This window comes from Chenopodium quinoa, unplaced genomic scaffold (genome assembly GCF_001683475.1).
Source record: "Chenopodium quinoa cultivar QQ74 unplaced genomic scaffold, ASM168347v1, whole genome shotgun sequence".
NCBI classification, from domain to species: Eukaryota; Viridiplantae; Streptophyta; class Magnoliopsida; order Caryophyllales; family Amaranthaceae; genus Chenopodium; species Chenopodium quinoa.
This window is the reverse complement of record NW_018744093.1, coordinates 1,417,688-1,444,178: the sequence shown is the minus strand read 5'-3', so window position 1 is coordinate 1,444,178 and position 26,491 is coordinate 1,417,688. Positions and strand designations below refer to the sequence as shown.

The following is a 26,491-nucleotide window of genomic DNA, read 5'->3' as shown; positions in this document are numbered from 1 at the left end:
TAATTTAACTATAATAAATAATATTTTAAAAAAATTGGGGTGTCGAGTTTGGTGTGGAGGGCTGGGTGGTCATAGGTTCGTGCCGACTAGGGTGGGTGGGAGTTGTGTGGTTCGATCGATCGGCTAGGTTAGGGCTAGGTGGGAGTTCACCACATAATTGTGGTTTGAGAATAAGGGTTGGGGTCTGGGTGGGAGTTTGCCAAATAAGTGGGGTTCGAGAGTTAGAAATTAGGTTTTGGGTGGGTGTTCGCTGGATTGGTTAGGACACTAGGGTGTAAAGTCAAAATGTATCTAATAAAAGGAACAAATGGAGTATTAGAGCAACTCCAATGGTAAGCTAATTAGCAAATTAGCGTTTTTGGCCACATAAGATTTTAAAGCAGCTAGTTTGTGCCCTGGCTACCAGCTTGTGGTGTTTTTCAGAGAGAATAAGAATCTGTCATGCATGCGTTAAAAGATTGCAGTTTAGCTTGAGCAATTTGGAGTAAGTGCAATTATTCTATGGTTTTGTCTCATTCTCTTTGTAGTATGGGTGACTGGTGGGAGCACTGTTTTGGTAATTTTGGAGAGGATATAGTGAGTTTAATTACCATGTGTTGGGTTATGTGGGGCGCAAGGAACAAATGGATGATTGAGGGTGAAAATCCGAATGTTGAGCAAATTGTTGCATATGCTTTGAAGATTAAAGGTGGGAAAGTTAGATAACATGGGGAATGGAGGGGTGGAAAGAGTGTCTCTGTGGGCAGGTCTCCTTCGACATCTAGTGTGGTTAAAATTATTGTTGATGTTGGTGTTTTGGGGGAGGTGGGGACGGGGTTGGGTGCAATTTGCATGAATAATGAGGGGGTGGTGCTTTGGGGAGCTACGGTGTAGTGGAGTAAAAAATGAGAGACTAAAATTGCAGAGGTGAAAGCGGTATTTTGGGGCATGAAGATTGGGAGATACAAGAGTATGAGCTGCATTGAGATCGAGAGTGATAATCTGGTGGTGATTGAGGCAATGAGGAAGTGTTTGTATGGCTCCAATTCCTTTCATTTGTTTATAAAAGGATATTCTAGATTTTTTTTTCTTCTAATTTTACTAGTGATTCATGGTCTTTTGTAAAGCGAGGGGGGTAATAATGTAGCACACAAATTGACTTACTTTCAACCATGGGAGCTTGACCAATGGGTGTGGAGTGATTTTTCTTCTAATTTTACTAGTGATTCATGGTCTTTTGTAAAGCGAGGGGGGTAATAATGTAGCACACAAATTGACTTACTTTCAACCATGGGAGCTTGACCAATGGGTGTGGAGTGATGTCATCCCTCCTCGCATTTGAAAATTTCTTCGGTTGATCTAGATGGGTTATTAAAGTTTTAAGGTTTTTACTTCCAAAATTATTCACAAATAATTTTCTGTTTTACATAGATTACTAACCAACTCATACAATTAAATAACTCATACAATTCTACACTTGCTAGCATGCAACTGTATTTATAATAAAAAAGTAGGTGACTTTCAGCTGATGTTAAAACCGCAAAGGTAACACTACCTATACAATTGCATAGTTCACTTCACTTGACACAATTAATTTGCCATAATGGCCATGACAAAAGAGTCATCCTAACCACATTTTTTTTGAGGAAACCTCATCCTAGCCACATTTACGACATGATAACTTGTAATTGACTTACGTTACCATACTTTCCTTTCATTTGTTGTAAACTCAATTTAATTAATGTAATTTCAGCCGTTTTAATTTTTTATTTTTTTTAAAAAAAAAAAACTTACAAATAAATTATACAAGCTTTGATGTGTGAAGATAGTATTTGAGAAATGGAAGTGTCTAATACTAAACCCTTAAAATGTCTATCCTGCCCCTTTATTGAACGACCATACGAAGACTCAGCCCATTTATTTATTAGACGGATCTAACCCATTAATAACTGTGGCGGGTCATGGGTCATGGCTTTTAATAGGATCCAAGACGTCCAACCCATTGAAATGCCCTTTGAAGCGCATTCAACGTTCTCCATTGAAGCGCAGTTGCCGTCTCCATTGAAGCGTTGAATCTAGTTCTTGTATCCCCCACTGAAGCAGCTTCTGAGGTAAGTTGTTTGTATTTGTTATCATCATATCAAATATCCCTAAAATTATGAAATAATTGAATCAAATATCCCTAAAATTATGAGATAATTGAATCAAATTTGGTTGCTAATGTATTGCACAACACTTTAATGTTAGGGTTCAACTATGAAATCAGAGCTCTTTTCCCTGGACCCAGGGCTGCCGCCCCTTCTGCCCTTCCTCAGGGACGGGCCTGAGGGAGGCAGTGGGAGGTGGTGGGACAGTGGGAGGTGGTGGGACAGTGGGAGGTCCACTAGGTTATTTATTAAAAAAACGAAAAAAAATACAAAACAGGTCTATTCAGACCCAAACCCGGACTGGACCTGACCTGATTGTTCAGGTCTGACCCGGAACCGGACCTGTTGAATCAGGTCTGGTCTCCGGTCCTCAAAATTCACTAATTGAGGTCCCGGTCCCAACAGGTCCAGGTCCGGTCCGGTTTTGGACCGGTGTACAGCCATTAATTATTGTGAGCTTCTTTGTTGGAGCACCCTATGTAATTGACTCTCTGTAATTTCTTCCGTCTCTGCTCTTACTTTTCAGTTGCTATCCCATCGGAAGGAAGATGCCTCCAAAGTCCGCCAAATCAAAAGATGCCCCGGCCGAGCGACCCATTCTTGGCCGATTTTCTTCTCACCTTAAGATGGGAATTGTGAGACTTTATTTTCTTGTCTTCTTTAACGCCATTTTTAACTTGCTTATCAATTATATTCAATTGCATCTCTTCTTGCTGCATTCGATTCATTCCCGATGCTTCTTATTATTCTTTTTATTTTCAATATGGGATTTATTTTCCTTGTTATTTATTCTTTCATATATTCTCGCTGTTTTAATCTTTTCGACTGTAATTATGCTATTTTTATTTTAAGGATTTTGATGCCCTTTTCAGATTTTAGTAGCTGTTTTTTAGTATTACTGTGACACTGTATATACAAACTGATTTCTTAAAACACAATTTAACTTCTAATATCAACTATTATTTAAATTCTGAACTAACGGATTTTCTGGATGGTTTCAAAATACTTAATGTAGTTGAGAGTCTGTGTGTGGTGATTTAGTCAGCTGTTGCAGTGATTTATTATAAGTTCATGCGAAAACATCAGATATTTATCACCAAGATTCCCCTACTGAGTTAGAACTGCTGATAGAGTTCACTTAAATCTGATTTTGTAACATTGTATACTTTATAGATCATTATGTTATTGTAAGCTGGTGAGCTATTATCTTTTCATGGTTGTATTGCTGATGATATTGTTGATTTATGTTTATAGGTTGGGCTGCCAAATGTTGGCAAGTCGACTCTTTTCAATACGCTTACAAAACTGGCAATTCCAGCCGAAAATTTCCCATTTTGTACCATTGAGCCTAACGAAGCCCGTGTTAATATTCCCGATGAGCGATTTGATTGGCTTGTACAATTGTTCAAGCCTAAGAGCGAGGTTTGTGAATAAAATTTATGTTCCCTATAGCTTTTATTATATGTCATGACCTTATTTATTGCTCTATTTTGTTCTTTTGATGTTTTCTATGATAATTTGCAATAATGGCCTAAATGGTAAGAACCCACATCAGGGTTGGATGTGTAAAGTTTCCCCTTGTGCTATTATGGGCAAGTTTACAAACATTAGACCATACTGAGTTACTTGTTAGGGTATCTTTTGATCAAGGGTAATACATTAAGGGAGTTTAAAAAGTCCAATTAAAAAAATGTAGGTGAGTTGAGGTGGTGATTAATGGGATGAGGTTGTGGCCTAGGGAATAAGGTAGTGTTAGTATGAAGGAGAGGGAAGGATGTTAGAATTAGGGTAATAGTTTCCCATTCTCTTCTTTCTCATTACACTTTCATTACTCCATCCTCACAATCACCTCTTATGACCTTCATTTTATTTTGTTTGAAATTTTTAAACTTATTATACTTTACCTTCAATCCAAGCATACCTTTATATTTAGTTCATTGATCCATATACCCATGATCAATTATTAAGGCTTTTTAAATTTCAATTTTTTTCCTTTCACTTTAAGAATTACCAAGTTCCATCATCAATGTAAAGTTAACTATTTTAACGTCTCTAGGATGTATCTTAGCAAATCTCTTATATGGGCATTTTTGTTTATTCTTTTTTAAAATCATGACAATCTGACTTTTACCACCTTTAAAGCACAATTTTGATTTAACTACTTTAAATAATTTTTTATTTTATTTACCACCTTTAAAAATGAAAAGTTTTGATTTTTCCCCCACTTGGTGGTAAAAACAAACCTTTTAAGGTAGTAATAACATTAAAAAAATGTCGATCGAGAGAGAGAGAAAGAGTATGAAAAGGAGTAATTATCGTGGAGCTGGAGTGGAAAGATTGTAAAAGAGATATCATAATAAAATAAAACAAAGTGAGTAGAACATGAAAGAATGGCCTAAAACAAAAAGTAAAACAAAAAGAATGTAGGGTGCACTACCTTAATTTTTTTTTCTTTGAATTTGCCATCACTTAACAATTTATTAGACAAATTGTAAGTAGTGACAATATCTTAGTTTTATCTTTTTAAGGTGGTAAAATAAAATTTATTTATGGCAGTTAAAATAATAACCGTGCCTTTTAAAGGTGGTAAAAGTAAAAAAATCATTACAATTATATGTTATTTATCCTACTTAACTCCAATCAGAATAATGAATAGTGTATTAATTGCATGAAAAAGAATGAAAAATTAGAAGATTTAAATCAAAACATCCCATATTGAAATGGACAACCACTCTATTGAGTTGATAAGAGCTTCAATTTCTTTTGACATTTCAAACATTATAATTAATACTTTCTTCGTTTCTATTTACTTGACTAACATTTCTAATATGGAAATGTCATATTACTTGATCCATACTATATGTGGTAAACTTTTGGTGGATAAATTCTCTAAATTACCCTCAGAAAGTGCACTTGGGGGTAACTTTCGGGGGTAAGAAGGTAGGCCATGTGCAAGAAGGGCCACAAAACTACAATATCTCTCTCCTCTCCTTAAATATTGTGCCCAAAGCTATGTGTCAAGTAAATAGAAACGGAGGAAATATGTTTGTTAGGAAGCTACCATAAAATATTATGTAGGTTTGATTTTTATGGAATATTTTTTTGCATATTATTTTGACTTTTCTTGTGAGGGCAAGATACATTAAAGTGAAGCTAGAATGAATATGATTAAAGAAATTAATCACTAGCATTAGTAAAAGGAAATGATGTGATTTAACCATAGTTTTAAAAGGTGCAAGGCGCAAAGGGTCCTCGGAGCCTAGGCGCTGGGCGCAAGCATGCACCTTTCGTATATGAGGCACAAAATTTTTAATTTTTAATTTTTATATTTAATTACTGCTTTCTCGGTATTAAATATGTGAAATTGATTTTTTTAAATATTAAAAATTAAAAAAAAAAACTCATATTTAATTTTAAATTTAAAAACTGATTTAAAAACTCACATGTATTATTAATACTGACTTTTTAAAAGCAAATTTATTTTTAAAACTTATAAAAAAAATAACAGTTTTTTTTATAAAAAATCAGAAATGAGGGGTTTATAAAGTTTTAAGTGATCTCTTAAAGAAAAAAGGAAAAAAAAAAAAGGAAAGAAAAAGGTGGACAAAAGGGGATGATGAAGAGAGAGAAAGATAGAAAGAAAGAAAGAGGATCAAATAAAGAGAAAAAAAAGATCGAAGGAAGAGACTAACCTGGGGCAAACTCTCCAGGGAAAAGCTTACTGGCAACTTCAGTTGCAGCAGCAACAACTAATTTCCTCAATTATTTCACAATTCGCCAATTAGGGTTTCTCGTATTGATTTAGTTTGAATTTTTTAAGGTCTTTTTATATTGATTCAACTCAAATCTTCTCTTTCTTTCGTGTTTGAACATAGAGCGGCCTAGGCGCCTGGGCAAAGGCGGTATGAGGCGCACTAAGGCGCGCGCTTTTAGTAGGTGCTTGCTCTTGCAATGGTTAAAGCGCCATGACCAACGCTTTTGTGAGCCTTGCGCTTGGGCGCGCTTTTTAAAACTAAGGATTTAACGGTAAAAAAATAGTAACGCTAAGATACATTTTAGTTTATATGTGATAAAAGCTTCTCAAATCTAGTGTGATAACATTACTATTTTTCCAAGGATGCATCAATGATATCATGTATGTGAGAATTAATGAGGTAGACTTTATGACAACTAGAAGTTACTCCCTCGTTTTTTTCAAGTGGCCTACTTTTCAAAAGTGACTATTTTTTAAGTGTCCCATTTCCAAATTTAGAAACCTTACTCACATTGTTAATTATTTCTCTCTCTTCATTTTGATTCACTACCATCTTATAATATTTCTCCCTCACATATTACCTAGTGGTTCCGCATTCATATTTCTCTCTCTTACTGTTCCAAATTTTTTATTCCTAACCATACCTCACTTAGAGATTACTTTACTCTTTATCCTAAAACTCCGCGCACACCACAATGGGACACTTAAAAAAAAGGAGGGTGTACCACTGTACCACTTTAATTTATCCTTTGAAATTTTGACCTCACTAGTTGACCCCACCACCTTTTCTATCCCCACCCCTTATTTCCACCTTTTCAATTACTTTTTTGTTTTTTAAGCCTCCCTTTTCAATTACTACCACGCAGTAGGGGCTTTAATTTATACTTTTTGTCATGTTTATACAAACTACCAAGTGCTTCACTCTAACTACACAATATATTTTATAAAGGGAAATATTGTCGAAACCACCTTTTATAACACAAAATTTTCTTTTTGCAAGGTAACACCTTAGGTCGGTTTTACCCTGTTTTCTGGCGTTAAACCCTCACATAAGGGTCACGTGCTCACCCCTTCCTCTACAAAACCACCAAAACCATAGCCTAGCCAACCCCAGCCGCCGACATCACCACCTAGACGCCACTAGAACCACCTCCTAGCTGCCGACACCACCACCCATCAACCTAGCCGCCATCAACACCCACCCAAATCACTTTAAACCCTCTCGCAAAAATCCTCTCCCACGAAAATCCTCACCTAAATCCCATTCAAATCCACCCGAAAAAAGCGTACCCTCCCCCAAAAACCAATAGAGAGGAAAGAAGAGGGTAGGTAGCAGTTTTTCCCCCCTTTTCTCGGCAATTAAAAACCCTAGATCTAAGGTAAATAAAAATTACAACGAAATTAACCACAATGAATCAATTTTATTAACTTTAACAACTTACCTACCTCAAAATTAGGTTAATTGAAGTTGTTCTTCGTAGCAATTCGAGCAAAACAATGGAGTTTGCCCCTTCAATTGACAAAATTCGAGGGTTGCTAGGAAGAATAGAGGAGTGAGAAAGTCTAATTGGAGGGAAAATAAGGGAAAAAAAGAAAGAAAAGGGATTTTTTGGGTGGGTTTAGAGTGATTTGGGTAGGCAGAGATGGCGACTAGGTAAATGGGTGGTGGTGGCGGCGGTTAGGAGGCGGTTCTAATGGCAGCTAGGTGGTGGTGTCGACGGCTGGGTTGGCTAGGCTATGGATTGGGTGGTTTTGAGGAGGGAGGGGTTGAGCACGTGACCCTCATGTGAGGGTCAACGCCGGAAAACAGGGTCAAAACCCTGAAACCGGGTTAAGGTGATACTTCGCAAAAAAAATCTGGTTTTAGGTGTGCTTTCACAAGAAAATTTTTATAAGATGTTTTTTCACAAAAAAAGGTGTTATATAAGGTGGTTTCTGACAATTTTTCCTTTATAAAGTAGAATTTAGGGATTTGGAGTGATATAAATTTTTTCTCAAAAGTTGCAAGCTTTTGTTTCCTTGTACACTGTCAAAGGAGTTAAAGTAACTACCTTCAACATTGTTACAAACTACCTTTCCTTTCAAGCTACTAAAACAACTTTTATTTTACTCAGTTTGATCCAACTATTCTCAGCTGATTGCCACAATAGAAAGTGTTAGAATCTTCTTATAACTTGTTGATACTTAATGCTAAATGATTTTGGCAAGGCTAAAATATTTTTGTTGTAATATTTTCCTTTTTCTAATAGTTGCTAGGCAAAGAAACATGCTGTAGGCAACCTTAGGTAAAAGATGTAGATCGGCAAGGCTAAAACACTTCTGTTGTACTCTTCTCATGGACAATTACCTTCTCTACCAAATAGCCAAACCATACAATCTTTTCCATTTGTTTATAGGCAACCTTAAGTAACAGATGCAGATGTAGCTGATACAAAATGCTTCGTCAATGCTCTTGAGAGGTTTAGGGACTAGGGATGAATAATTACTGTTCAGAAAAGGCATATTAGAACCAACTATATGATGTGAGCAAGCATTGTCAGCTCAAAACAATCTATTGTTCCACCGTAGTTGCATCAAATTGATGAAAAACCCATAACAAAAATAAAAGTATTAGAGGAGGAGGATCTTCTTGATGTTAACCCTTGTAACTAGATATAACCTCATTCCGTTTACTAATATTCTTCTGTTTTTTTTGTTGGCACGTTTAACTCTTAGCACTATTCACATATTCTACTTTTACTAGCTTTTGTGATTTAAATTTATGTTTAAACATAGTCATTTGAAAACTTGTTAGAAATGTATCAATGTATATTTTCATAGCATCAAATTTTTATAATTTTACTTATTTATAACTAGAGATAGTAACTGTTGAACTCGTTTGTTGGCAAATGTGAATTAAGAAATGAGGAAGTATATACTCAGGGTGTAGGGTGATAGTTTGTGCTTTTTAAACTAGATTTTAATCAATCATTAAGAAATTATATTATCTCTTTTGATTTAGTAGCTATAATACTTGATTATTTCTATAGGAATTTGGCATTTAGCTATACTCATTGTTCGTTATCTCTCTTTTCTCTTGCTCTCTATCTCACAATTTCACTTCATAATGATTTAGTTTAAAATTTATACTTTTGTTTCTTTTTCTTTTTCATTTTTCCTTTTTATTGTGTTTCAATGTTCCCTATTTTGGTGTTGTTTAGGTATCAGCTTTTTTGGAAATTCATGACATAGCCGGACTTGTTCGAGGTGCCCATCAAGGAGAAGGGTTGGGAAACAATTTCTTATCCCATATTCGTGCGGTGGATGGAATTTTTCATGTTCTACGTAAGATGTTAAGATTTTACACCTATATATGAGCATTAAGATGCTAGTATGAAAACATGATTTTGGTTTTGACTTTTGAGGAACTATATATATATATATATAGGGTCAAATTAGAAGTTCCTTAAAATGAGAAGGATGAGAAGAATTTTATGTGCAAATGTTTTGAATTAAATGTGCATATTTTTGTAACTGAATGTGCAAAAAAAGAAATTGACTCAAATTTGACATGCATAATTTTTGAACATAACGTGCATAATTTTCGTTTTTTGCAGAAAGCTGCATAATTTTTGCAGTTCGAAAAACAATTTTGCACATTCAATATAAATAAAAAATGTACATTTAGTATAAAATATATGCACATTTTTTCTTCTCATCCTTCTCATTATTAGATCCTTCTCATTGGATCTCAACCCTATATATATATATACTTCCAACGATGTTACGTTATGCGTTATCCCTATATTGAAATAGCACTCTAGAACGTACTATACATCATCATGATTTAGGGAATTCTATCCTTTTGCTTCTGTTTGTCAGTCAAAATTCTCTTAAGGGTGATTTGTTGCTTTATAAGATGCATCTGTAATAAAATATGGCTTCCATATTATTTCCACACTTTCCAGTACATGTTGCTGAATGTTCTATCCCATGATATATGATGTCCTGTGAACACCCTAAGAACCATGAATTGTTAAAAATAAGTTATCATAGATTAAAACTGTAACCATGAACCAAAAAAAAAAAGCCATCTCTAAAGTGCTTAAAACACTTGAAACTCTTTCTGAGACAGCCTTTGGATGCTTTGGAGGTGATTTCCAGTTTTCCATTGCCCTCCTTGTTTCTTGAGTAAGGCCCTTTATGGAGGTGATTTGTTCGACTAAAATGGGGTTCCTAGTGTTAGGGCTTGTAGTCCTCGTCTTGGAGAATTGGCTTGGCTGTTTTATTGTGAAGTTTGGTCTGAACTATATGATCTTCATAGGAATCATGAGTGTGTGTTAGCAGAACCTGTTTTTTCCTACAGGATTCCAATCTTGTCCCTAGTTGTGCTCTAAGTGGGTATATAAGAGAGAAATACCTTTTTAACTCCTTTTTAAAAGAATAGATCGAATGTTATTTTGATTTCTACCCCTAAGGGCCCTAATTAATGTAACCATCTACCCTTGATAATGTGACTGTTTGGTAGGTTTTCTTTTGTCTTGGAATATTTGTTTTAGGGAAAATATCCTTGACTTCTTTGGGAACTTGTTTTTTAAGGATTATTGACCTTCTCATTCCGTAACTTCTCTGACATGAAAGTATGAGTGGAAGTTGATACCTCTGGTGTTTTTTCTTGTAGATCCTTCCTATAAACCTGTAAAGCTTCATGTCTTCCTCGCTTTCTTTATTCCTTATTTGATTTAGAAGGCTTAAACTATAATGAACATTAAATTTTGTTTAGATTGCCGCATTGGATAAGCTAAAACCATTTGACTGATTCATCTGACATATTCTCTTGTATCTCCTTTGATAGATCCTTATTAATGTTGCATATTGTATTCTTATTAGCAGTTGGGTTGTGAAGAAGGCTAGAACCTTAAACTTGGCCAAGGGTTCTGTTTTAACTTTATGATTTTTGCACTTGATAAGCTAAAAATAGTAAAATCTTGCAAAACTAAGGCAATATGATGTATAGAGAATTTTTGCATTGTTTAAGGTATTGTTTTTACGTTAGAGACGAATTTCTTGTAATCCATCAAACATGCTTTTCTGCCTCCAGATTCTGTGTCCAGTTTGGTGGTAGTAAGGATCAGAAGTTTGGTGGTAGTAAGGATCAGAAGACTGTATAAGACTATAATTATGTTTGATGGGGATATAACAAATTAACAAGGCATGCTCACATAGTTAACTATAGAGCCATCGGGTAGGTTCTCCCTTCTCCTATGGGATTGCATGGTCATCCTATGATCACACCCTTCACATGTTAAATGTTATCTTGTATTTTCTTGTTCGGATTAGCAGCAGGATTAGGATGGTGTTTGTTATCCTCTTTTTGCTACGCTTATACTTTCTCCATTTGTTTTTAGTTGATACATTTCCTTAGTCACGTTTGCCAATCCATAAATTCAATCATTACTATCTTTAATAACAAAAATTGAAAAAGTTGATATTTTGAAATTATTTATCAAGGTGAATCTAACAAGACCTCATTGGGACTATGCTTTTCATTATATATAAGCCACAATAAATGGTCAAAGGGATTGTGTGAACAGTGCTAAAGTCACAACCGTCTCAACTAAAGCAACAGATGAAGTATATAATTACCAAGTGTCTTCAGTATGTGGAGAGATTATAGAGGCATCAAAGCTATAGTAGGATGTCCAACTCATTTTTTAAACTGGTTGTTGGTTTTATTTTGTTGTAAGGTGCATTCGATGATCCTGATATAATTCATGTTGATGATATTGTGGATCCTGTGAGAGACTTGGAGACCATAAGCGAAGAACTAAGGCTGAAGGTATATTTTCTCAATCTTATCCGTCTTTTGTTGGTATTTTTGTTTGCTTTTGATTAAATTGGGTTTTTGAGCTTCAAAGCTTCAATTCAATGCTTTTTAGGCATCCGGAAGCACTTTGCTTTTTAGTACTGCATCTTATGACTGATTATCGTGCTCAGTTAACTGAATTTTGTATGCATGCACTTTCTTGTTGTTGTTATTGTTGCCTTTTAAAGAATGATGTCAAATCTAATTGTTGTGTACTATAGAAATATGAGCTATATTTTTTCCAACCTCAGGAAGAGGAAAGATGTTATTCTCTTATAATATCTGATGTTGGCTGTTGTGGATTTGCTTGTGCTATAGAACATGTATGCATTGGTAAATATATGTTTATGCCTAAGCAGCTATGCCTATGGCGGATGAAAATGAGTCAATGGAATATTGGTCGATGGAATGTAAAGTTAATCATAAATAATTAACACAATATTTAATACTCTGAATATATGAGATCTCTTTAACTCAACTTGAGGAATCTCTTTAGCAATATGTGACGGAGGGAGTATAATTAAATGTACACTGGCTAGCGTGAAAACTCCAATGTCGCAATTAAAAAAAGAAGAGATCAGACTAGCAGACCACATAATATTAGTTTAGCTAAGATCAATATATATTATTGGTATAACATTCTAATTATTTGGCAAATCTGAGCATATATATTTTTATTATATGCTTTAGTTTATTTGTTTTTATTTGTAACATGACTTGCCGTTTTGTGTTGAAGATTTTGGGCTATGATTGTAATTTTCTGTGGACAATTTAGGAATTAGTTGGACACTACTCTCTTCCCCCTTCATTTATACTTCCTTTATTGATATTAGTTGTAACAATTTTCATTTCTCTAATCCGTAATTTCAATCACGTAATTCTTATTAATAATATGTATGAATTTTATTGATTTGATATTATGAAAGAGTATAAATTGAGAAGAATAAACCATACTTTTCTTTAATCAATCAATCAAAGCAAGCCTTAATCCTATAAGTGGGATAGGCTATATGAACCAAAAGTGATTATTTTGGAGTCATCTACAAAAATCTTCCTCCTCCATCCCTTACGATCTAATATCTCATTCTCATGCAAATTTATATGCTTCATATCCTTCCTAACTTCTTCCAATCAAATTAATTTCGTTCTCCCTTTACCTTGTGTAACCTCTCCGTGATCCCACTCTTCCACTCTTTGTACCAGTGCACCCTGGGACTCCGTCTTACATGCCCGAACCAACACAAGTGATTTTCCCTTAGTTTGTTTGCAATGCTTGCAACACTAACATTCTTGCGAATAACTTCATTTCTAATTCTATCTCTTAGAGTATTCCACACATCCATCTTAACATGCGCATTTCCTTAACTAACATCTTTTTAATGTGCTTCTTAGAAGCTCAACATTTTGAACTATTAAGCAACACCGGTCTTATGGCAGTTTTATAGAATTTTCCCTTCAATTGTAAGAGAATGCTTCGGTCACATACAACCAACCACCCTGACTTAATCCTTGGGCCACGTCTTGATCAATTTCACCATTCTTCTGGATGATCGACCCAAGTTATTTAAAATAGTCACTCATGGTCAAATCCTTTCCATCCAAAATCACTACGTCCCCCTCTTAAAGTATAAATCATTATTTTATTTTTGTCTAAATAGTGTAAAAGTGAAACTGTTGCAACTAATATAAACGTGTGAATTATGATAGTGATTACTGTAATTGCAATTGTAATTGTTGTCGTTACATTTTTGTGTCTATTTATTACTCACTTTGTTTGTGGATACTTGCAATAGTTGCCTCTTTCGTCCATTTCAAAATACTTACAAAACTACCTTTTTTTGCATGTACTGCTATTGTTTTTATTGGTTCTTTCTCTCACTATCCCCACATGCACTACTTTTTTGTATTCACTTCCCCAAAAACAATTAAAAATGCCCCCATTAACCTTGCTTGCGCAATTCATTATTCATATTCATATTATACCTACTATTCTTGACATTGTGTGTAAACTCAAGTGTTGGCAAGTATTCAAGAATGGGGAGTGTATGATGTAATGTGTAGGACTATCAATTGGGAACATTTTATGATTTATAATTGTTTGAACACATTTGTGTAAAATTCAGCCCAGTATCCTTTTCATAAGTTCTTAGTGTTCCTTAATTTTAACAACTTTTTTTTGTGGTTTTTGTTGGAGCATTTAAAGCCCGTTAATGTTTGATTGCTTTTTCCCTAAGAAACATACGCGTCCATATCTTTATCTGGAGGCATCATTAAGTAGTTAAGCAACCTTGTTATAGCACATACTACTTTGTAAATTGGGGGAATATAGATGAGTTTGCATGAAACTCCTCAAATAAGAGTAGAACGTCGTTATAAGCTGTAACAGTTCTCTTTTATTTGGCTTGGCCCAAACTGTGCAGACAAAGGGGAGATTACTCTGGTAATTTAAAGCAATCTGTCTCCTTCTTCCAGCCTTGGAATTATTAATGCAAATGCTTACTCCTTGCCGGCTTTGTTAGGCCTTATTGGGTACAAAATTTGGGCCTTGTTCTCTGTCATCACTTTTTACACTGCTTGAGCTGGATAATTGGGCAAGAGTTTCAAAAGAGGCATTTTTTAGCATGTAAAACGCTGAAAAATTTATTATTCAAATCCAACAAGATGAATTCTATTTTTGTTACTGACAGGATATTGAATTCGTGGAAAGGAAGATTGAGGATCTTGAGAAAAGCATGAAGAGGAGCACTGACAAGCAGATAAAATTGGAGCATGAAATCTGTATGAAGGTGTCAGTCTTTCCTTACTCTAGTCATACTGTCTCTTAGTGTTATTAGTCAGTATGTTGCATTGTGCTATATTCACTTTGTTTCTTATGAGTTATATCCTTATAAGAATATGTTTGTTTAGAGAAATATATGGTTATCTGACTCGCCACAATTTAATTGGAGACGAAGGATGTGGATTCTTCCTAACTGAAATAATTGCCTGTGTAGAGTTTGCAATATTTTTTATATGCTTTTGTAACCTATCTTCTTCTTGTCACTCTTTCCCTTCTCTTTAAGGAAGATTGTGGAATAGTTTTGCCAAATCTTTGCTCTTAAATATTATGTTTCTGTACTAGCGGCAAGTGCATTCTCTGTTGCCATCTCATATGCTACCTAGCTCTACTGAAGCACATTTCTGTGTATGTATGGGAAGGTATGGAAATATATTAATGGTGCAATTGGTTTTACAGATTAAATCATGGCTTCTGGAAGGGAAAGATATTCGTTTAGGGGACTGGAAAATTGCTGATGTTGAGGTCCTGAATACTTTTCAGTTGCTAACTGCAAAGCCTGTTGTTTATTTGGTAAGTAATTTTTTAATTTTTTTGCCATAGAATGTAAGATCCTAAATAGCTGTACTATTGGCTGGAAAAAAAAAAGATCTGAACTCAGCTGGCTACACTTCTGCGTTCACTTGTCGAGAAAGTAGCAAAAAAAAAAAATGCTCTCAATGCATTTATAATTCCTTGTTGATTCTTTTTCTCCACCCATAGAGTAAAATTTGGAATTTGGACTTTAAAAAAGGTGATAATATACCTCTGTGGGGTTACCCTAGTTGGTAAAGTGCTTATCTTTCACAAATCTTATGAGTTTCACATCCGGTTGGATAGTTTTAAAAATATATGATCATATGAAACGGAGTGGATCCATTATATATGGATGCAAAAGGCCAAGTGCATTGCACCACTCCCTTTTAATGGTAAATTGGACTAGGTGTCTTTTGCATTGAACTATTTCTAGAAATGAGTTGAATTATGAGATTGTTAGGGGAGTTGATATTAAGGGTCTCCAGAATGTGCCCATTGTTGATAATATCATGTTTAAGTCTTGTCAATATTTTTTTGATTGCTATCATGTGGGATCATCATTGAGAGCAAGCTTAGCAAATTTGATAATCTATAAACTAGGTTATTAATTTTGAAAGAAGGTATGGATGGATAGTGGTTCATGTGAAACAAAATGGACGCTACATTATATCTGCGAATTGAATAGAAGAATGATGGTTTTTATTTATGTTTGAGTAGTAGTTTCTTTTATGGTTAACAAACATAGTCTTTGTCATTCCATGAAAATAATTAATCCCCATTCCTATTTCTGTTCAGCAATTTATGAAGCTTTGGTTTTAACAATTCTTTCTTACTCTCAAAAGCTTAATTTTTTAACTTCAGCTGTTTTTTTAATTTTTTAATTTTATTATTATTATTATTATTATTATTATTATTATTATTATTATTATTATTATTATTATTTATTTATTTATTATATTTTTTTTTCTCTTTTCCTCTGCTGCTGACTATAATCATGGCCAGGTTAATATGACCGAGAAAGATTACCAAAGAAAAAAGAACAAGTTTCTACCAAAAATTCATGCCTGGTATGTAGCATTATTTTGTTTTTGTGTTGTGCATATTGCTTATTTTTGTCTATCTGTATTGGTATCATTGCTATTATGCATAGCAAAATATGTATGTAATACAAACATAGTTTTTTCTGTAGTCACCTTAGTCGATATTACCAACGGCGACAAACAAAACTTAATCTAAATTCCCAAATTTCATGGATGCGTTAATGATTAATATACTTGTAAATTCCTGGTCATGTATACATATAAATTATACACCCAAAATTTAATTCAGTTTTGAAGGTTTCAAATTAAATGTTCATCCGCAGGAGCAAATTTATGCCTGTAATGTGTATCTATAACTTATTCTATTCTAGACTCACTCAATTTATAATAAATAAATTGAGGAGGCTGAAGATACATCAATCTTATTGAAGGATGAAGTATAGAACATTTCAATGTGCAGGACATTATAGATCAATCATTTGCTAGCAAATAACTTATTCGTTTTTAACATCTATAGATGCATGTCATTGGGATTAGCTCCCAACATTTCATATAGCTTATTGTGAACTGTCTTTCACATTCCTTCATTTTGTGTCTTCTAGTTTTCTCTTTTTCTCCTGATTTTCTGAAAGTCTATTCCAGATCGTTAAAAGTAATGTGTATCAAGAATTCATTGAAACTCCCATCCATTTGGTTACGGATCTTTTCCTATGATTTTAGAAATAAATGGTTGAAAACTTGGTTATGAGATAGGGTTTGAGTATCTGACTCGGGTTTGGATCCGAGGGCCAGGCAAAGAAAATTCTAAATCAAGGACAGTAGGGAAAATTTATTTCAAAAACAATTTACAATAGTTTGGTTATGGAATGAAATTGATTTTATTTAATTCTTCCATTCTCAATTAATTGCAACAATCAAGATTTTACACTTTTTCTAGGAACTGACATAGCTTACAGTACTAACAATGGCAGCAAATTAAGAAGAAAATGATGGTTATATTGATACGATGAGAATTTCAGTAAATCGAATGATAATTCCACTTTCGAGAGGTGGATTCTCTCCTAAGTATTTGCTTTTGAGAGGCTCACTCTCTCTCAGTAACAACCACTCAATATTCAACATGTCCTCTTTCCTGCTAATGAGACCTTTTTATAGAAAATCCCTCTGAACAATCCTCTAGCTTATTCCCCAAGTAACTACTAATAGACTATGACAAACATGCCCTCCCCTTAATATTGATTCCTTGCATTACATTCACACACTATCATGTGTCAGTCTAATGTGATTTATAGTCAAGTCAAGAGAGGTCTTGCTAGATTCGTCTTGATGTATACTTTCATATTATTAACATATTATAATTTTTACATGTAGACAGTTGAAATGTTGAAGGTTAAATTATTGTATCAAGAACTGAAGATGCATTAAACTCCAATTGTTATAACTCTATTCTCGGTCACTCTCTCCTTTTATATATTTGCTTTTTCATGTTTTGTTTTTGGTTATTCTTTTACAAATAATATCTTCTAGTGTTTGTTTTTTATAATTCTTTGTAGTATTATCACCAATATACCTCAAGTGTTTTTGAATTGTAGTTTTTTTTGACATAAAATCTCTTTTATAAGTCATGTAGAATTGTTTGACTTAATGTTTGACGTATAATCTCCTTTTATGATAGATGGAATGACAAAAGTTTAGTGAGTAAAGAACTAAAGATTATAAATCACGGCAACTGCCATTAGCAGGGGCGTAATTTCACAAGTAATGGGTATATTCATCTTATCTGTGGTTCGTGGGTTTTCTATGTTGAAAGATATGATGTTGACATACTGGTGTGTTTGTTTTTGATAAATGAGAGGATTAAATTACGAGCTTCTGTATGATTCAAATGCCTTACTTATTGGTCAATAAACATGATTATAGATCATTAAGAGGGAGTAGGTTTGATGCCAAATCAATGCTAACTAATACAGATTCCGTGTTATTCCAAATTCTATACTTCTGAAGTTCTTTTAAAACATATTACTGGGAGATTTTCATGAGAAAATAAGTTGCTTGGGTGTTGGTAATAATTATTTTATCCTACAACCAAATATTTCCTGAAGCCAAGTAGTTAAAGACTCTGGATCATTTATACTAAAGCATCCTGATGTAGTACTTAATCTGAAAATTGGTTCATAATTCAGGAATACAGTAACTTTTCACCAAATTCTTGTAGTATTGTTATTAAAGTAGATCTTATATTTCAGGTTTTAAATTACTTCATTAAGATATACCCTTAGCGACATGGCCCTAATCATATCTTAAGTTTGGAATTCAGGTACTGGAACCTTAACTAAGTGGAAGCTCGATAATACGTCTCTTAGTTAGGGCATATGGTGTTGGTCATTTTTGCAGCTTTTTCATCATCATATATTTCATTATTAGTACTTTTTTCCTATGTTTTTTGTTACTTGCAACTTGTCTTATTTTGCCAATGCGTAACTTTAATCGTTTATATCAAATTATAAAAATTAGATTTTAATAAAGTAGACATTGAAGCGAATCTAACAAGATCCCACATGACTATATTTTTTCATTAAGTATTATAAATCACAAAATTCAGTTTAACTTTCGTTCAGTTAGGATAAATGAAGGAACTGAGATCTTTGCGTCATTCTGGAAATTTTTACTCCGAGATTTTTGGAGTGCTGGGCCTGCTGGCTCACTCAAGTGCATATGCTCTTTGATTAAATCTATTCCTTACTCTTTCTGTAAATGTGATTTTGGTTGGTCTTATTATTGTGTTGTGCAAGGGTGTAGTTGTGTATACATGCATAAGCCACATATTTGATGATCGAGTTCTTGTTTGTGTATGCATGAACTCATACACTTAAATATATTAATTATTCAATTTCATTGTTGTTGTGGCAATCAGGGTGCAAGAACATGGAGGTGAACCGATTATCCCGTTCAGTGGCATTTTTGAGAAAAATCTTTGTGACATGCCAGAAGATGAAGCTGCTAAATACTGTGAAACAAACATGGTTCAGAGGTTAGTTTTAGTGCTGAGTCCCCCTCATTTAAGTAATGGAGAAACAAATTGGTTGAACACATTGCCTAGATATAACTTGGAGGAATTAAAAAACCTCTTGTTACTTGAGTTTTTGCTTTACCCCACTTAGGCTTCTCTTCAAAATAATGAAAAAAAAACCCTTCTTCATTACCCGAAACTTCTATTATATGGAGATTACACTACTTCTGACCTTATATCTCTCTTTTCCATACAAAATTATGTCAATGAATTGATGCTGTCTTTATTTTAAAAATAATTTAATATTTTTATATTTATATTCATTATTATTATTGTTATTGTTATTGTTATTTTTATTTTTTCTATTATTAATCTGTAGTAGTAGTAATTTGAAGAATGATCGTTTGGTTGTGGTTGCATTTGTGCTGTTGCAGTGCTATTCCAAAGATTATTAAGACTGGGTTCACGGCTATTAATCTGATTTACTTCTTTACTGCAGGCCCAGATGAGGTAACCATCTTCTATCCATATATTGCTTTATATGATACGTTTACAGCTTGTGACTATCTTGTTTTGGACACCGGCTAGTTGTATATAATTATAACCTGTAATACATTTTGCAAACGTATTTTTAAGAAGTTTGTATAATAATCATATTAGGTTGAGAAATTTTCATGTATTAACATTCTATATGTTTGGAAATATAGACTCTGTACTGATTTAACTATGCGGTTAAAAAACAATCTTGGTTCTTGAAATTCTATAATTTAAAATAATAAATAAAAAGTTTAATTAAATTTTTTTTTCCTTCTCTATATATCCTTTTCTTCTCTATTTATTAGATTGAAATAATAATTAGTACTTTTAATCAATTATAATATATATCATAAATTGAATTTGTTTTAGAGTACTTTTTACAACTAATTATATGATGTAAAATTTACAAATTTATTAAATTTGTATAAATAATTGTAATTCATTTGATAAAAAAAGATAAACCAACAAAGTTTCCTAACAATGATTTGGGGTATAGGTATAGGCTAACATTAAAAGAGAGAGAGTTAAAAGAGTGGTAAGAGGGTAAAATCTCTAAAAAGAGAGGGAATAACATGTGAATAAAACACAGTTTTAGGACAAACCTTAGCAAAGGAAATAAATAAAGTTTGCAAAACATGATTTAAATAAATAATAGAAGTAAATACTAAATTAAAAATAAACAAAAGAGTATATACTCCCTTCGTACCCTTTATTTTTGCCCTATAGATGTATGTTCACTTTTTAAATATTTGATGGTGTAAAGTTGATGAGGGAGAATAATGGTGGGTCTCTAGAGCTATTTGTGGTATGCAACAAAATAAAAGGGACTACCGAAAAAAGAAAGTGGAGCTAAAATTAAGGGATGGATAGAGTATATATACATATATTAAACCATGACACATCCTCGACGTGTATTTTCTCCCTCCACTCTGCCAATGTAACATCATATTTCCAGGATTTATAACATTCTCAATTACCCTCTTTAAAGTTTTCTTTAGTCTTTCTCTACCCCTCGCGATCTCAACACATTGCCACTTTGCTAGGCTTTTTGCTAGAGCCTCACTTGGTCTTCGTTTCACATGGCGAAACCACCCTGAACGTGTGAGCTACATCTTCATCTAATTCTCTATCCTTTTGATTAATAAATCCCAGATATAGAAAACCTTGTAAAATCATCTCATCTAAGGTGATCAACCTTACCTCCTGTTTCTCACTTCACTAATGTACATTCCAAATACCCCGTCTTACTTCTGTCACTTTCAAGCCACGAGATTCCAAAGTCCGTCTCCTCAATTCCAACTTACTTTCCACGCCTTCTTTCGTCTCATTAACTAACACAATATCATCAGCAAACATCATGCACCATGTTATATCATCTTGAAATTAAACTCCGTCTATGACTATGGCAAAAGTAAAGGAGCTAAGTGTAAAACTTTGGTGAACTCCAATTGTAACAGGATTTTCCCAACAACGGGCTGCATACTTGCGCTAGCTCTCTCATACATATTCTTATTGATATCAATACATTTCCGCGAAATGCTTTACTTTTTAAAGCCCAACCAAGTATTTCCCTTAATACCTTATAATAAGAGTATCTCCCTTAATACCTTATAATAGGTCTTCTCTCTAAATCAATAAAATCCATATGTAAATCCTTCCTATCCCAATAAAATGGATTGTTTCCGTAGTCGATTTTCGCATAAAGCTAATTAGTTTTTCGAGATCCTCATACTCCGCCTTAACTTTTGTTTGATCACTCCCTCTCAAAGTTAGTATGACTCATTAGTTTGACCCCTTAATAGGTGGCATGGACATCACTATTGTTCTTAACTTCTTATACAAAGGTATTTAAGTACTTTTCCTCCAAACATTTCTTACTACAAATAAATTAATCTGACTTATTTCCCCCACTCTTCTAAGTCACTAGGTGAGAGTTCCTTTTTCTGAAGCCAAGTGCTCATGATACTTGTCATATGCCAATGCAAAATCCGTCATTTCTAACTTCATTCCTATCTTCATAGCCAAAACCTCCATGAATACTTTCAAACCCAACCCTTAGCCCACATGTCCATCTTGTTTCACCACTTCTTCAAAGTCTTCCTTAAATTCTCGCTTGTATAGAGTCATCCAATTCTACTTGTGGTGCATAAACACTTATAACCTTATCTCCAATCATAAGTTTAACACTCATAACTTGATTAGTATTCTAGGCACTTCCACCAGATCGTCAATATATTCTCGATTAATGAATATACCTACTCCATTCCTGCCCTTATCCTTTTCTGAGTACTAAAGCTTATAACCCCATGGATCTACTTTCTTTTCCTTGTATCAAATCTACTTGGTCTCTTGTAGTCACGTTATGTTAATTGTTTGCTTCATAACCTTTGCTAATTCGACCAACCTTTTGGTGAAAGAGCCAATATTCTATGTCCCAAAATGCATCCTACCACCCTTACTATTTCCATGAACTAGCTTCTTTACTCGTATTAGTATGTCATACATGAATCTTTGCATACTTTGGCACCAGCCTGGCACTGGGATGTCACGTCACTTATGAGTCTATGAAGTGCAAGTGGGGAACACCCCCATGATATCCAAATTTCGATTCATGTCCATTAGATGTGGCTTAGATTTATCTTGACTCTCCTCTTTTATCCAGGATTGAGACCGTAATGAATGCCACTAAGTGACACTCAAAAGGATGATATAAAAGTTATAATTCATTTGATGCATATGAATATTTAAAAATTATATAAAAAAAAAATCTAAAATATAATTTATTCTAGAATATTCTATCTGAATTTTTCGTATGGGCATATTAATTTTTAGTTGTCACTAAATGAGGCGCGACACTTGACGAATGCCAAGTGTCACTGTCCCGTTGCATAGATAAACATTCAATTTTATGTTTACTTTGCTTTTGTTATATGATTAGTGAACTTTTCCTCTTAAACTATGATATTAAGCCTTGACATGTTAGTACTATATATTTGAAATAAGAATTTGTGATGTAAGTTAGCCGTTAACACTATACTTCCTTTGTTTTTTAAAACATGCAACACTTTACTAGAATAAAAATGTTACAATGTTTGCAACACCCTATTATTGGAAAGGTTTTTTTTTTTCTTTTCTTTCTTTATTTCTTTCTTTTGGTGAAAGTTGTAGTATTACCCTTATTTAATGCTCATCACCCGCTTAATTATACTCCTAACAATATCTGAACCGCATTTTAAATGTGCTAAATCACATGAGACCCACTTTCCTTAAATATCGGGTAAAGTGTGTTGAAATTATTAAAAAGCGGTGGAAGTATATACATAAAAAAAGCTGATCGATCGCATTGTTTTGGTGATAGTTTGTAACAGACGAATATAACAGAACATTGCTAACGCAATGCAAAAAGTTCACATTAATGGTTTTAGGCGTTGTGTACATTTTGTAAGTTTATAAAGTATTTCGTAAAAATAATATAACCAAATCTATCATAGTATGGGTGGGTAACATATTTGGTGAACAAGAAATAATCTAAAATATCATGTAAACTGCAAAACTAATTACTATTGTTGTTCAATTTAGATTTAAGAACATGTGAGTCGGTTAAAAAAGCATTATAACGCAATGTGATTGATGTTCATTTGTCACGATGATAATTGATAATGGAGTTTCAGTAAAAGGAAATCCAAAACCCGTTATATAACGATTCTTCTGAGTTATTGATTTATAATTCCATGCTTAACACTAAGGCCTTTAATATTCACCTTATTGAACCAAATTTATTATATTATGTTTGTTCTTTGAAGTTACTGATTTTTATTGATTTAAACTTATCTTTTACTAAACTGAACTTATTTTGGTTGAACTTAAATTATTTTTAATGGACTTAGATTATTATTTAAAAAGTGAAGAGAACGAGCTTTATTAGGAAGTACAATATTGTGGCTAATTACTTGTGCTATGATTTGTTCTTTCTACTTCATGACTTTAGATGTATAGGGTGTACAAACATTTTATGAACTTTCATTTTATTTAATTTTTAAGAATTAATTTATTTACTAAAAATCAGATTTGATTTATTCTCATTCCAATTATTGGACTGAATATCATTTCAGGTAAAGTGTTGGCAAATTAGAAGGCAATCAAAGGCTCCTCAAGCAGCAGGGGCAATTCATACTGATTTTGAGAGAGGATTTATTTGCGCTGAGGTAACTCTTTTATGCAGTTCTTAACTTTCATGATGGACTATGAAGTCTGATAATCCTTGTGGCTTGTATATTACCATATCCCAAAAGTTTGAACAGCAAAACTCCAAAATCTGGGATATGTAATCGAAAAGGTAGCAAAAATTACAAAATTTTGCTGAACCCTAAAAATCAGGATAATGTTTCAAGTGGGAAAGTGCAGGCATAAATAGTGTTTGGGCATACCCTAAGATAAAACTCTCAAAACTTTTAGTATTATGTGAAATGTATTTTTGATACTTTTATTCCTTTCTCTGCTTTGAATTTCGGAAATCCTAGTTCTGCACCAGTGACTAAATGTCTAAGCTACCAACTTTCACTGGCTTTTCTCTTGGAGTAAAGCTTAGAAATCCGCTGATTAGGCTTTTTTCCCTTAAATTATTAATAGAAAGGTGGGCAACAAGCACTCTGCTCAAATCTTATATAGAGGCATCTCCAACTTATTTTTCAGGACTCGAGAGATTCTCACCTAATAAAATCAATGTAGTTGAATATCTTTTATGAGCATCTCTGCCTCGTCACTTGCAAAAAGAACTTCACCTATCTTCATTAGCTTAAATGTTGCTCCAATTCTGTTGCTGTTACCATGAAATTCTGTTCCTTTAACGATTGAAAGTGTAAGTTAAGAAACAGTACCTGAAAAAAAAAGGTTCCTTCATGTGGGGTACATTTAGTATAAACCATGGCCAAACCCATTGTACTAGTCTTTCCTTGTATATGTTTGTTCTTTTTTGTTTTGTACTCCCCCCCCCTCTCTTTCACCGCAAATATGAGAGACTTTGGCATGGCTTTTCAATTACGTGATTATGTATTTTGTTGTATTCAGGTCATGAAATTTGAGGATCTAAAGGAACTTGGCAGTGAGTCAGCTGTAAAGGTATAAGCACTACTTGCATTACTATGCTGGAGAAAAAATTCTGCTTACCTTACTGGATATAGAATATATATTATGTGCATTCCATAAAATCATGGCAGTCGTCATCCATTTATGCCTCTGATTTTATGAATTTTATTTCTACATTGGTCTCGAGTGGTGAAGGTATAACCATTACTTGCATTACCATGCTGGCAAAAAAATTCTACTTACCTTACTGAATGTAGAATATATTTTGTGCATTCCATGGAATCATGCTAGTTTTCATCCATTTATGTTATCTGACTCTAAGAATTTATTTCTATGTTGGTCTCGAGTTGTGACTTTTATGTCCAAATATCTAGGGTATATATGGTCTCAAAAAAAAAAAAAAAAAATTCTAGGGTATATATATTTATTTCCAGAAATGAAGTCTTTTTGTTTACCTCTGGTTGGGGACTGTGGATCTTGAACGTAGATGTTATATTATTATTTAGTTTTACCCTTATCAATGTCACTTGTGTAGATTTTAGAGCCCTATTCTAAGATTCTGATTTGGGGTCCAGTTAAACTCTGGAAGTTGCATGTGATACAGATACAATTTGGTTGAGTTTTGAAGTCATTATCTTGCTATCTGCTGAGTTCCTTGGGTCTTAAAAACTGAATAGAATTCATGATCAGTATCCAAAGTAGTTGAAAAACCACATTGTCAAGGTTTTCTTTTGTTGAATCTTTTTCACGGCTCGATAGAGAATTTGATAGGTCAATGATTTTTTTTTTTTTCCCATGTTTTAGAATATGGTATTGAGGATATTGGTCTCGGGGCTTTTGCTTTAGTTGGAAAGTTGATTTATATTCTTGTTTTTGTATCACAATTTTATTTATTTATTCACAAGTGAAAAGATATGCAGTATCCATAAATTTTCACCAATAACTAGGTGATTTTAGCATTGCTAGCTACTTTATTTTATTAATGTGTTCAGTGATGTAGAGCCTCTTTAATTTCTGAAATATTCCAAGTAAACCATGTTCTAATTTTCTAAGCTTCATAACTGTCATCTATGCTTTTGTCGTCGACATGTCCTGAGCTTTTCATCAAACAATATATGTAATTGCAGTTATAATAGATGTTGGGACTTTCTTCATGCTTACCATGTAGCTGTCTTTTGGGGGTTCAACTCCTATCTTGTCGTACAGATGAATATTTACTTTGTATTTTGCTGTAGGCGGCTCTATTTACACCCTTGTTGGATTGCTTTTCCTTGTAGTTTAATGCCTCGAATTTGTTGGTATGGTACAGGCCGCTGGGAAGTATAGACAGGAGGGTAAGACATACGTGGTTCAAGATGGTGATATAATCTTTTTCAAGTTCAATGTTTCTGGTGGTGGAAAGAAGTGAGCCTGTGATTGCTATAATCTTAGAGAGAGTAACAGAGAATATGCAAATCAACTTGGTTGTGATACAAACTGGTTTATCATGGCACTAATTTGTTTACGCAACATTTCCTGATATGCAGAAGTAAAAATTATCTGGCACACTATAGGGTTTTTTTTTTTTTTTTTTTATTCTTTTTTTATCGTTCACGATCTGTTCATTGACATAAATTATTAGAAGACAAATTATTGTTTCTGAATGGAAATGGTTGAGAAGATTGTGGCCATAGAAATCTGTTAGTATCGGATTTTGATCAATTACTGGTTTCAAGTTTGCGATTATGGTTTTCATGTGCAAA

General features: G+C 33.6%; 1 protein-coding gene across 1 annotated transcript; it reads left to right on the top strand.

The window, feature by feature from the left end:
- Positions 1-1,965: 1,965 nt before the first annotated feature.
- On the top strand, positions 1,966-26,491 carry LOC110692122 (obg-like ATPase 1). Its single transcript, XM_021869112.1, has 13 exons — positions 1,966-2,090; positions 2,653-2,761; positions 3,381-3,548; positions 9,081-9,204; positions 11,607-11,698; positions 14,413-14,511; positions 14,961-15,074; positions 16,080-16,144; positions 19,032-19,148; positions 19,562-19,637; positions 23,777-23,869; positions 24,732-24,782; positions 26,059-26,491. The coding sequence occupies exons 2-13, from the start codon at positions 2,675-2,677 to the stop codon at positions 26,155-26,157; spliced, it is 1,185 nt and encodes a 394-aa protein (XP_021724804.1). The 5' UTR covers positions 1,966-2,090; positions 2,653-2,674; the 3' UTR covers positions 26,158-26,491.